The sequence below is a fragment of the Scophthalmus maximus genome, chromosome 20 (genome assembly GCF_022379125.1).
Source record: "Scophthalmus maximus strain ysfricsl-2021 chromosome 20, ASM2237912v1, whole genome shotgun sequence".
NCBI classification, from domain to species: Eukaryota; Metazoa; Chordata; class Actinopteri; order Pleuronectiformes; family Scophthalmidae; genus Scophthalmus; species Scophthalmus maximus.
In genome coordinates, this window is record NC_061534.1 from 16,862,501 (window position 1) to 16,876,074 (window position 13,574).

At 45.7% G+C, this 13,574-nt stretch overlaps 1 protein-coding gene across 7 annotated transcripts in view; it reads right to left on the reverse strand.

Annotated features, from left to right (window-relative positions):
• LOC118285155 (DNA-binding protein SATB1) overlaps positions 1–13,574 on the reverse strand; it is a 60,575-nt gene that overhangs the window by 37,570 nt on the left and 9,431 nt on the right. For 4 of the 7 annotated variants that reach the window (XM_035608585.2, XM_035608580.2, XM_035608583.2 and 1 more), the window contains exons 2-5: positions 8,531–8,769; positions 5,208–5,384; positions 4,205–4,331; positions 446–569 (exon numbers count right to left, since the gene is read on the reverse strand). In XM_035608585.2, coding sequence (XP_035464478.1) covers positions 446–569; positions 4,205–4,331; positions 5,208–5,384; positions 8,531–8,744 — 642 coding nt within the window. In that variant the 5' untranslated portion in view covers positions 8,745–8,769. Of the gene's footprint in view, positions 1–445; positions 570–4,204; positions 4,332–5,207; positions 5,385–8,530; positions 8,770–10,076; positions 10,232–13,574 lie in introns of those variants that run through there. The other 3 variants (XM_035608586.2, XM_035608584.2, XM_035608581.2) reach the window with 2 other exon arrangements.

Consider the following 13,574-nt stretch of genomic DNA (forward strand, 5'->3'; position numbering starts at 1 on the left):
CCATGTGAATGCACATATCTCCCTTCGCCTGATGCGATGAAATGTTGAGAATGAACTAAATGAGCAAAGAGAACAAAAACAGTCCAGATCGTTCTGGGTTTGGGCCAATGTTTATCTAACAATAACCAATACGTTCAACAACACCTCTGCTTTTTGGCTGCCGTTGCATTCAAAACTGTGTGTCTGCGTGTGTGTGTGTGTGTCGGGGGCAGTGAAAAAAAAAATCATGCTGCAAACAAAAGACAAAAGCCATTGATTTGGATTTTCTATGCCGATTCTTTTTCCCACTCGATCAAACTCAGGGCATTTGATAAGTAAAGGATAGAAGACAGAGGTGATGGGGATAGGGTTTGTTTAGTTGTGCAGTATGGTAGCAAGGCAGTGGGGCTGGGCTTTTGCCTAAATTGATTTAATTTTTTTTAATAAGCAGACTGGGCTTCAGCACCTGTGATAAGGGACATTCTTTAGCCAGAGAGCTCTGATTCATGTCTTTGAGTAACTCCTTGAGGGCGTTTCTTACTGTAGAGTGGCTCCATTGCTCGGGTGGCAGGTCCTCCAGCTTAGGACAACTGTGGAGAGAGAGAGAGGAGACACACAGGGATGCGGGGTGGAGGAGGTCAGGGAGGATAAGGATGGGGAGATAAAGGGAGGCAAGAGGGGGAGGAAGGGGGCGAAGGGAGAGCATGAGAAACAATTCAGATGGAGAGGAGACGGAGATAGAAAGGAGAGCCAGCAGCATTTTGATGGTATCTTAAATGAAATGATAAAGTATACAAGCCACAAATCCACAATATGAGAAGCAATTCAACTGATTGTAAGCATTGGATATTCCTCATGTATTGAGCAAAAAAGGTTATAACACCTTTAAATCTCCAAATAAATTTAACCGGCTAAAATTGTGGAGGTGTGAGAGGCGACTTATCCTGCACCGCTTCCTCAACAGCCTGTCACGGGAATTAATTGGAAATCGTAAATAGAAAACTGTACTGTAAGTGTTTAAAACCATGGAGTGATGATTTGCAAATAATGTTTCTTCTCCGTTAAAATAGACAAGCCAAGTTAGAAGAACCCAAACAGACATTCTAAATTACATCTTTCTGTCCATACACAAGTTTTAAAAAATCACAAAGATAAAAACTAAAGGATGCTGGAACCAGTGAATGTTGACATTTTTTACTTGATAAATAATTCCTGCAATTAACCTAAAGATCAATCAATTAATCGTCGCCGCACTAATCAGGCGTTCTGTTCCAAACTGGCGATCCGGGGTACAAATGATTCTCCTCGAAACGAAGAAGGGTGTGAACTGGGGTTGGGGTGTTAGTTTAAGCCCAGTTTAAAGTATGTATTGATGAATTAGCCGAATCACTGGAACAATCGGATAGGTGGAGCGGCGGAGACCGAGAGAGGAAACCAGAGAGAAAGGGAGCTGAACACACACGGGCCCCCGCTCGTTTTTTCCTGCTGCAAGCGCCCCTCCAAGACAGACAGATTTCATTTGGCGCATCAAGCAGATGCATCTGGAGATTGCTCTGTCTCTCTCTCTTTCTCTCTCTGCCTGCCTCGCTCTCTCTCCCCGCCTCTCTTTCATATTCTCCCTCTCTCCCTCTCTCTTTCTCTCTCTCCTGATTGTTCTGATTAGTTAATTACTTTATACAACACATCTGCTGGATTGATGCATGAATTATACATTAGCTGCATGTGGCGACTATTATTTCGTGTTACTTCTACCTTCCTGGCTCGTTGTGCTCGGCAAAACAATTTAAGGTGTTACTGGCTAGATTTCTGTGGCGGTCGGGGGTTGGGGGGGATTGAAGGGATGGGGGTGGGGGGGGGTGGGGGAGAGAGGAGGGGGGGGAAACAAATACAAAACAATAACAACACTGACAACAATATGCAGCAGAGTCAAAATAGATTTATAAATCAAATAGAGTCCCTAACAGCAGGGATTCAGGTCTACCTGAGAATCCCTCTGGTTCCCTTGGTTTTGAAAATGAGACATATATCTACATGGCGGGTGCGAGTGTCGAGCATCTGAGCCGAGCTCCAGTGAGAGCGCCCAGTTTGCACTTCATGTGTGTATGTATCGCTGAATTACTTTTCGTTAAACCTGCCTTGACACTTTACAAGTGAGAGAGATGAGAAAGTGAGTGAGGGGTGATGAGTGCCCATTGTGTGTGTGCGTGTGTGTGTGTGTGTGTGTGTGTGTGTGTGTGTGTGTGTGTGCGCGTGTCCATAAATCTGTCACTTGGTGCGTTGGAGACGTTACGAGCGAGGAGATAACGGCGGAATAGAAAAGGATGCGTGGAACGTTCGAGGCTAACATCTGCTTGTGTGATGAAAAAACACACACACACACACACACACTCACACACACACACACACACACACACACACACAGCCTCACACACTAGCACACAAACAATGGATTTTCCAGAACACCTTAAACTGCTCCAGCAGCTAGAGAGCCTCTGGGGAGATGGAAGTGAACAAGAGGAGGGAAGGAGGGAGAGACGGGGTAGTGGGGAGAGACAGCTATCCATGCTTTCAGGGCTAGCACGCCAGAAATAAACACAACCTTCTGTATTCTGGGTGGTGGACTTGTTCACATCGATGCGCGCGCGTGTGTGTGTGTGTGTGTGTGTGTGCGTGCAAGTGTGTGTGTGTGTGTGTGTGTGTGCGCGCTCCACTGGTGAGGGCGGGTGGCGGTGGAGGTGGGGATGGAGGAAGAGGGAAGGGAAGAGAGAGGGGAAGAGGTAGAGGGAGGTAGGAACAGAGTAGCAACAGCTCTCCAGAGGGTTGCAGAACACTGGGTTGGCGTGCAGCTGGCACAAGCCTCCACACAGCAGCGCCACTCGGCTGTCTGCGCGTGCGCGCGTGCACGTCTTGACTCTATGAGCGCATTTGAGCCTGCTTCTGTCTATATCTATAAATGCGTGTATGCTCTCACTGTGTGTATAAATACGACGGAGCCTCACACCTACAGAGTGGCATTTAGCGTGCACTATGTTGAGCGATGGCAGGAGACAGCGAGCGGTACTGAGCGTTAGGAGGTTTGAGCTTGTTAGGTCTTCTTTGTCGTATGCTTCGTAGATTCAGGAGAAATGCAGTTTTGTTTCAAAACAGCCAGTGCAGCCAGGTTTATTTATCGTTCTATTTCAGGTGAACAAGTGTGTATTCATCTGTGGGCGAGTCATTTTTAGCCGACGCACTCTCCACTTTCCGACCACATTCGCTTTCTTATGAAAAGGGCTCAGGTAGTGCTTGTTTCAAAATCCATGACTTAACTATCGCAGTTCTTTTAAGTCTTGCCGAATGCAAAAAAAGAAAAGGCACATTAACTTAGCAGTAACATTTAGGGAAGCTACAAAAGACGAATCTTCTGCATCACTTATACACGGTATAAACGGAATCGTTAGCACGGACACAGAGATGATGACGCTGTCTGCAATTCCCATCGCGCAATGATTAAACTGACAAAAAACTATCCCAACATTGGGCGAAGATACTTTTAGGTATTTAAAATAATTATTTTTTCCAAAACCTGGGAAGAGTGAGAGTTTTGTGTGTGTGTGTGTGTGTGTGTGTGTCTGTGTGAGAGAGTAATAAAGCTATTCTCAGAATCAAACATGCAAAGGGGAATCAGGAGATTGGCACCTGCCTCTTTTGGAAGCAGATATTAATAGGTATAAGTGTGCCTCTATATGTGTAAGAGAAAGGCAGAAAAAAATGTGGAATGAACGTCTACACACATTTTAGAAATAAATACATACAGACAGGGGACAAACAAGGCTTATTAAGGCTCTTTATGATTGGTTTTATTTTCATTTCAGTCACTACAGTATGTCTCCACATTATTCACAGAATCTAAGGAAGGTCCTTCGCAGGGTTCTAGTGGTTACGGAGCAGATTCTCTGGAGGAAGTTTTATTCAGAGGGAGGTTACAGAGGTCCTCTAGGAGTCGCTCAGGTGTCTTTTGGAGGTTCTAATAGTCACTGAGATGGTTCTACAGATATTTTTTTGGGTCCTTTAGGTCTTAGGTTTTTTATTTAGGAGGCTGAAGGCGTTTCTTAGTTAGTCATGGTCCTTTATGCTCCTAGAAGTTCGTCAGGGCTTTTTTTGGAATTTAAGGGTGATCCAGTTCGTCAAACTTATGGGAAACCGTAGAAACCGTACTGTGTGTGTGTGTGTGTGTGTTTCTTACCTGTGCAGCTGGATCTTAAGCGTGACCACGTGGTAGACGTCCTGCAGCATGTCGGCCACTGTGGCATCCGGTGCATCTGTCACGTATGACAGGGGGACAGGGTTCCACTTCCCCACCTGAATCATGCCTGAAAGATGCACACAGACACGCAAATACGCAAACAGGCGTAAACGAGAATGGCATATGGAAATACAAACACCGTCACTGAGCTACATTAAGATTTATTTCAAATAACGTTGCAGGTTCCTTGTGGTAACAAAGGAACTCTTTGCAAACTTTATTTGTTGCTGAAGTAACAATAACAACAATGACGTCTGACTTTTTCCTGAGACTACCTTGAAAAAAAAGCAGCAGCCCACACAGCAGGAAGTGAGAAGGGATACTGCTCATGGGAGCTGTGAAATAGGATGCGTGAGTGTGTGTGTGTGTGTGTGTGTGTGTTGAAGTGTGATGGACAGGCTATAATAAAAGAGCATGCTAAGAGGCACCTTGAAACAGCCACCCTCGGCCTACGTGTGCTCTAGTGCAATTAGCAGACCCTTCCCTCCGCCGGCCCCTCCCACCTACTGAGTCACCGACTGTAAGTGTGCATATAAATATATACAGTATGAGTGTGTATTTGTGTGTTTTACTTGAGAATGTGAATGTGCATTTGAGCATTTCAGTGGGTAAGCCTGTGCGTTCAGACAGTGTGGGAATGTGTGTGTGTGTGTGTGTGTGAGAGTGTGTGTGTGAGCATCTCCTGTCTGGGATCAGTGTCAGGATGTGTTACTGTGGCTTTAGATCTGCTGGCAGTCGGCTCTTATGGTCACAGATTTTGTGAGTGGGGCATAAAGAGTGTGTGTGTGTGTGTGTTTGAATTTGTGCACTAGTAACAGCTAGTCAGAAAACGCCGGAGAGGGGACATTAATGAGCATTAGAGAGATGAATTAAGAAAATGAAAGGGGTGAAAAAAAGATAAGTGGAAGACCAGAGTAGAATATGAAGCGATGACGGTGGTTACCTTTGGCCTGGGCCGCAGAGCTGTGGGAGTAGCCCAGCGACAGAAGGGCCATCTCAATGAGCTGGTTGAAGAGCATGTCCTTACGCACCAGGACGAACTCGGCGTGCTCCTCCTTGCTGTCAAAGTCCATGGGGTTCTCGTAGTGTTCGACGACACAGAACACAGGCAGCATGTTGCCTGAGGATACAGAGAGACACGGACACACAGGTGAGAACTGAAAAAAAAAAGAGGTTTCAAGGTCCGAACAGACGCTTGTGTATTTGTTTCATTGTATGCATTTGATCCGGGTGGTTTTCACATTGCAATTTTGCGAACATTACATGGCATAGCTACATACCTATACCATACATAGCTATCATACATAAGTTTCCCTAAACTTGACTTTGATTGGTTCGTAGATGGCCGTGCGTCTGATGTCGTTTCTTTCAGTTTTCTTCTTCTATGATAGCTAGCTGCCTCAACTTCCTGTAATTTGTCCAAAAGTCAGAACCATCCAAAAATAGTTCTCACACTGCCAACAAACCAATCCATGTTTGATCCTGACCGAGAGGTAGGTGTGAAAGCGCCCTCAGTGTCAATGCCAAACTCTTGCATATATAGGTGTATCATAACATGCATGAGTTTCAGAGACTGAATTTGTTTTGCCTCTTCTTTTTCATGTTCAAATTATGTCTTTAAGTTTTTAAAAAATGTTTTTTGCACCTGTAATTCTGAACAGCTTTATATATATATATATATATATAATATAATAATATAATATATATATATATATGTATATATATAAATTATTGGAGGATTCCTTCATGCAGCCTTAATGCTTCTCTTCCAGGCTTTAAGATGATGTTCTATTAGTTGTGTGTTTTAATATGAAAATCTACATATTACAGACAGAAAATGAACAAACCTTTTTTCTCAGTGAAGCCTTCACAATAAAACAACATCAAAAAAAAAACTTCAACTCTTACGTCTCCTTTTGGCACAAAAACCTGTTTATTCACTGTCAGGGTGGTGGGATCACATTAGCCTTTCCCTCTGTCTGCCAGCCCCAAATCACCTTCCCATGATGCAGCGCTTCAAATCCCGAGCCACCCTCTGCTCCCGTAAGTTTACTACCCTGTGTCAACAGTGTCTCTGAGGCACGGTGGGATGAGCAATCCTCGTCCAATGACTGCAGAACGTTTAAGGGACGCACTGTGCAAATTTCACCATTTTCACTAAAATAACATCCCTGAAATGTGAGACGGTTTACTGGCAGTGGCGCAGCTCGGACCTCTGAAGCCTCAGCCAGAATGGAAACAGCGGCAGATAATCGAACTTTTGTCAAAGTGTTAATGAGGACAGTATCTATAGCTTAGTGTAGTTGGCAAATCCCCTTCTCAGTAGGTCTCCACCCTCACCCCGGAACATCTCTGTACATTCATTGTGCCCGCTGATTAAATGATTCACATTCTAATATTTTCCAATCCCAGGCATTCCAGAAGATGTACACAGCCCCGGCAAAACAATCAATAAGCCGACAGATGCCAGGGAATGTGCTGAAAGAGCTGCTTTTCTCCTCCCCTGATTTTAATAGATAAAGATCTAACAATAAAGACTGCTGTGTAGGTTCATTTGGGGGATCAATACTGGCTTTGTTTCCTAGCAAGCCCGGAGAGGGTTGCTGTAAATATTGTTTCGGGCTCGGACACAATGCCCACTGTGGGCCCTCTGCGCAGCCTCCGCGGCGGACCGCCCACCTCCATCGGCTGCTTCACCCTTTACCCGGGAAGAAACTTAAAAGACAAAGCGATGATGAGAGGAAAGGGGAGGGGAGGGGCGAGCAATGAGGGGGCTTGGAAGGAACAAACGTTGTTGGAGGCCAAGAGAAGCCGAGATGATGAAGGTGAAAAATTAGGGCCCCCTCAGCTGGAGTGCGACGTGTAGATTAAAGGAGCAAATAAGAGAAACGGCCCATCTGAGGACACTCACACAGCCACATTCCGAAAGTTCCTGAGTCCCTCCGGCCCGCAGAAAACCGAACCAGCCAACAAACAAACAGACGAGCCTTGGTGGCCAAGTGCTATAACAGCTCCAAACCTGCAGGTTTTCAAACTCATTTCCAACCCACTAAAAACTCACACACAACAAATAATGAAGACAATCATAAAACGGTTCGTATTTTAGATAGCTTTGCCCGCCGTGTTTCTCACAAGACGACACCGGTTATATTAAAAAGCTATGTCATAATCTCAAAGTAAAGGCTGCGTTTAAACAGCAATGGCTCTTAAAGGACTCAAACTTTCCCTTAATAAACAAATGCGGATGCGCAGGAGGGCCGCGGCTGCGGAGAGGAGTAGTGACACAGCGCGATGCAGCAGGAATAATTCTCACAGTGTTCGTCTGTTAGCTATTGTCTGGGCAAATAAGTGGGAGTGTGTGCAGTGTGTGCAGTGTGTGTGTGTGTTTGTGTGTGTGTGTGTGCAGTGTGTGGGTGTGAATGTGAATGTGACTACCACTGTTATAAGGTTGAAGAGTTGTGGAGCACATGCAGGGGGTTGTGGTGGGAGCAGGATAGTGTGTACAGTATATGTGTGGGAGGGGTGTATTATATGGTGTATTCTTCTCTGACACAAACGCACACAAAACTCTGTTCCAAGTAATCAGTTCGTAACTAACAGGCAATTACTTCATTGAAGTATTTATTTATTTATTTTTATCTAATATTTGATAAATTAATGAAACGTCTAGTCTATGGAATGTCAGAAATTAGGGTTGCAATTTATGATTATTTTCATCATAAGTTAATCTGACCATTATTTTCTCAATTAATTGTTTGTCTGTAAAAAAAAAATGTCAGGGGGAGAAAAAACAACATATTGAAAATTGCTTGTAACTTACTTCGAATACCAAAATATTCATTTAACAGACGAAGACATTTGTTCACGTTTGGCATTTCTGCGTAAAGACGGACTTTTTGGTTTGTGATTCATTTGCAACCACTGACTAGTTTGGCTCCCGATCAGTTGATCAACTGATCAATTCATCCACCAATCGTTTTTCTGCTCGAATCTCCCAGACCTCAAGATGAAAGTCTCCACTGTTTTTTTTTTTGTCCAACAAAAAACAAAACCTAAACATTTACAATCATCTGAAACTGTGAAACTCTGTAATTCTTCATGTTTAAGATAACGAAATGACTGACCTAACCTTAAATCAAACAAACACTCTCATCGATTAACTTTGTTTTGATCGAGTAAATGATGATGATCGACGAATCGCTTCAGTGTTAGTCCAGCCCCACACACCCACACACACACACACAAAACCCACTCTCCCCCTCTTACCTCTCTTGTGGCAGGTCTTCAGCAGGTGGCCGGTGGGTTTGTAAGGGACCCCGGCGAGTTTGGCCCCGGTGCTGCCCAGCCTGGCTCGGCCCAGGGGGCTGCCGTTCTGCTCCAGCCGGGGCAACTTGGCCGGCGGGGCCTTGGCCTCTGCCATGCTGTTGACCAGCTCAGAGTTCTCCTTGCCCAGACACGCCTCGCTGAGATGGTCCATCATTCTCGGCACCTCTGCTCACTATCACCTGGGGAGACAAGACAGACAGAAAGAGACACACGCATTCAGCTGTCAGCCCAGATACGTGTGTGGCACGGAAGAAGCACGAGAAAGCGAACGGCTACAAAATCGTTCCTGTTGATGTCACTGACATGTGAAGAAGTGAAGCGACGTTTTAGAGCGGCAAAAAAAGTCATTGAGACCTCTGAGAACAGACCCGTTATGGCAGCAACTGTCAATTTGCGTCAGCAATGACAACTCGGGGGCCACGGTGACGTTTCCGTGCCACTGTAATGTTCCCATTTTTCAATGCATGCATTATGTATGCGTGTCCCGCTAGAGATTCCCATGCGAAAGGGGGCAAACAAGCCCTGGTTTTAGTACAAACACATTCGTTTGCTGGGAGATTCCACATGAATGAATACAGTGCAGTTTAAGGAACAAGGTTGTGCTGCGGTGCACGCAGAATTCGAGGGGGTGGGGGGGGGGGGGGTTGGGGGACTAACGTAATTCAGTTTCTGAGTCACTTCTTGCGGTTTCATATTCACGGCGCAGCTCAGAAGGGAAACAGAAGGCAAAAAGGCCGCAATGTCGTTTCAGTGTGACCGACGCACGCACACGGACGCTCCGTTACATGGCTGCTACAGACGTGAACTTTTATTTTTAGAACCATGCAAGTGCAGACAGAAAGTCATGACGTGCAATAAGTCTACAAGTTTGGGATAGGGGGAGGAGGGGGCAAAGGCAGCTGAGTGGAAACTGCACAACAAACAGTTGCTCACTCATTATGGTTGTTATTAAAAGTTAGAGCGGCGACAGGAGAGAAATGGAAAAGTTGGGAGAAATGGGCCAGGAAGGGAAGATGGAGGCTTCACCCACAGGTGCTTCAGGTGACAGAGCCACCGACTGAAGCTGAAGCTGATATGTGAACATTGAAAGCGGCCTGGGTATACTTTTTTAGGTCAGACTTCAAACTCGCTCAGCAGCTGACTCATACATTTGTATTACTCCGAAGAATGCAGGTTAACACGCGGCGCTGATCACTGCTGTTATCAAAAGAGGGAAATAAAAGGGCAGAATCATCCACCCCCAGGCAAAAGATCATGAACTCCCCCTCTCACAACATTCAATGAGGCAACTAATTCCCCACAAATAGGAGGGGGGGGGGGGTCCAGACCCGGATACAGGTCAGGATCCAGGTCAGGTCTTTTTAATGACCTGAAATACACAGAAACAGCAGCAATCGTTCAAATGGACACGTCTGGGGAGTTAAAGGAGGACAGGTTGAGTGACATTTTTTTTTTTTCTTCTTTTAAAGCAATCTTCCAAACCAACCTGAAACGCAGCACTTCAGCACCGGGGAGCGCACAACACCGGCTGGGAACACGAGTCTTCTTCAAGTTTGGACAGGCCGGAAAAATGAATTATTGAGAAAGAAGAAAAAAAATAAAACTCCCAGCTCCTCTCTTGTTAATCTCTCTCTCTCTCTCTTTATCTCTCTCTCTCTCTCTCTCTCTCTCTCTACGTGTGCATGTTTATGAAAAAAATGAATAAAGAGCATATCAATTTAAAAATCTGAAGAAAAAAATGTCTCCTGCTCTTCTCCGAAAAAAAAAAAAAAAAAAAACAGCCCGGCGACTCTGCGGAGGAGACGAGGTCGAGGTGCAGCGAGAGGCGAACATCGGTGAGTGAGTGTGTGTGTGTGTGTGTGTGTGTGTGTGTGTGTGTGCGCGCGCGCGCGCGTGTCCCGTCCGTGTAGCTCTAACGTTAGCTCGTTCCGTCCAACCCGAGACGGAGCAGCGGGGGAAGGGGGAGAACCGCGGCGGCCGTGCCCGTCGGAGGCGGCGACATTTAGCGCACAAGTGAGCGGGTTACAGCCGCGTCCCGTCCGCCGCCCGGTCACAAGTCGACGGCGGCGACTTGCGCGTGAGTTCGCCGCACCGACATCCGAGTCGCAGCCCTCGGCGGACGGAGATGCCCGAGTCGCAGCACCTCGGCGGACGGAGATGCCCGAGTCCGAGTCCGAGCCCGAGCGCGAGCAGCTAGCAGCCGCCGGTGGGGAGCGCGAGCTGCCCGGACACTGTTGTGACAACAACAGCCGCCGCTCGGACCCAATAAAGCCGCTTCGCCGTGTGCGCGGAGGGTCCGCGAAAGGGACGAATGAAACAGAAAGAAGAAGAAGAGGAAAAAAAAATAGCTCAACGTCGGCTTAACTGGATTCCACCACCGGCACGCTGACAGATGGAGATGAGAGAATAATAATAATAATAATAATAATAATGATGATGATGATGATGATGATAAGCGACTGTGTGAATCGCGCTATCGCGTTGGGGGCGACGCGGAGCCGACGTGCGCACGGACGAAACAGGTTCGCAAAAAAAAAAAAAAAAAAAAAAAAAACAAGGAGGAGAAAGAGAAGGGGGGGGGGGTCAAAAAGTGCGCTTCACTTTCCCGATGTCGAGCGTAAATCGGGATCGGCGTTTGACGCGCGGCAGCCGCCTGCAGCGGTGGTGGTGGTGGTGGTGGTGGTGGTAGTAGGAGGAGGAGGAGGAGGAGGCGTCCTGTCGCTGGCTGGGGATTGGCGTCCGGACGGAGCTCCTCGTTCTCTGGCTATCTCCCTCTCCCGTCTCTCCCCCTCTCACTCCGTCTCTCCCTCTGTGTCCCCATTAAATTATTAGTTGTATTGACTCATCACTCCCCCCCCCCCCCCTTCTCTCTCTCTCTCCCTCCCTCTCCTCTCTCCGCGCCGCTCCGCTCCTCCGCCGCCGCCGCCGCCTGAGCTTCCCCTCTCTCCTCGTCATTTCAAATGGCGTGCTGCTGGTGGAAGAGGGGTAAAAAAAAAAAAACTAAAAAAAAAAAGAAATAGGGGGAGAAAATGTAGCAGAAGGAAGGAGGGAGGTGTGTGTGAGAGCAATACGGGAGAGGGGTGGAGAGTGTGTGAGAAAGTGAAGATGTATTCAACGAGAAAGGGAGAGGAAAAAAAGGTTGATTCCTGCGCATCTCGGGCCCGAAAAAGTCCCGGCCGAGACGAATAAAAGTGGAGAAAGTAGAGACGCGCACGCGCGCGCGCACACACACAATGGAGAGGAGCGGTGGTGCGATTTCCGGCTGTGCGCGCAGGAATTTTTAATCAGCTTGATTAGAGTGAGGCGGTCCTGCATTTATTACAGCCCAACACACACGTGCGCGCACTAGATACCTCCACTCGTGATGGGTGTTATTTACAGGATAGGCTTTTATTTAAAAAAAAAAGAAAAAAAGTATTCTGCTTCATGAAAATCAAACACTGAAAATAGCAGAAGGTGAGGTGAACTCTTTGACCCCCCCCCCCCCCACCCTCGGGGATCATTCCGAGTTAAATGCAGTCACAATAAACTAATGGGACCCCCCGAAATTATTACTGTGTCCTGCAACACCCAAAAACTACAATATCTTTAATCTGATAGGGCAGTTTTTTGCATGTGCAAGCAAAATATAGGTCAATGTCTCAAGTGTCTTTCTTCTCCATATTAATAAAAGTTGTTATTCTTACCACATATGCTGTGAATTGAAATCCCTTATCATGAAACTTAAACTGGGTGCTATAGCTTTGATCTAATAAAAATGTCGTGTGTCAATTTTTAGACGAGACCACAAAAGACCACACCATTGCAGTAATATGCACTCGGACTTTACATTAATAAATATATGATAGGCTTCTGTCTCTATTTAGCATACTTATACTGTAGTAAGTTGGCGGTGTAATATTTTCTTAGTGTTATATTTAGTTATGACAATGTAAATATATAATCAATAAACAAAAAAATGTATTTGAATTTCAAGAATTAACTAGATTTTCATGAAGATGGGAACACTTAAAGATGAACTGGCTATTTAAATCTTATGTTAAAGATTAATTCATAGCTAACAAAGTATAGTCAACCTCTTCACACACTACAAATAGACGATATCCGCCGGGACGTCCTCACACTATGAGGGACTATTTTCACCTGGTACCTTTTATCTCAACATCTGACCGTTGCTACCGTTATTGTTTCGTAAACTTTACCTCCACAGCAGGTCACAGCGTCTTATGTCAGAATGTATTAAATGAAAATATTAGACAAGGCTAATTTCTGTTGATATTCTCAACAAAAGCCCTAAACTCTCAAAAGTATAAGAATAAAAAGGAAAGGAGGAATGTTTAGAGGCTGGGAAGTGACACGTCTCTGCGAACAATAGCATGCTTCTCGACTTGATGTGCAAGCTATTGTTGTTGTGTTGTAATTATTTCATAAACCATTAACCTCCTTACGGGCTTTGTTGATCTACAGCGAACTGCAAATAAATATAAGACAAGGTAATCTCTTGATATTGTCAATAAAAGGCCTGATGTGGAGTTTGTGCCTAATAACGGCGGAATATAATATCTGCTGGAAACACACAGACATGAGAGTAAATACACCAGAGCTGTCGGCGAGTGTATTTGGCTCCCAATCTTAAAGTCCGACAAAGAGGAAGAGGGAGGTGTGAGGCAAAGGTCAAGGTCAAGGCCAGGGGGACTCCTTTACACACATGTGCATTATATCATACGCAAATGGTATGAATGTTGAAAACACCAAAGTGGTATTGATCATCATGTGCCACAAATTGAAGATTATACTTTTTGCAGCAGCAGCAGCAGCAGTGGCTTATAAAAAAACAAGGTGGGGACAATACGAGACAACTCATCAGGCCAATATCTACATCAAACAAAAAATGTCTGTCCAGGGTGTGCAAGAACAAAAACAGGAAACCAACAGAAAACAGGAAGTGTGTGCGCCTATAGCGACGACAAAGCCAGAGGTTACG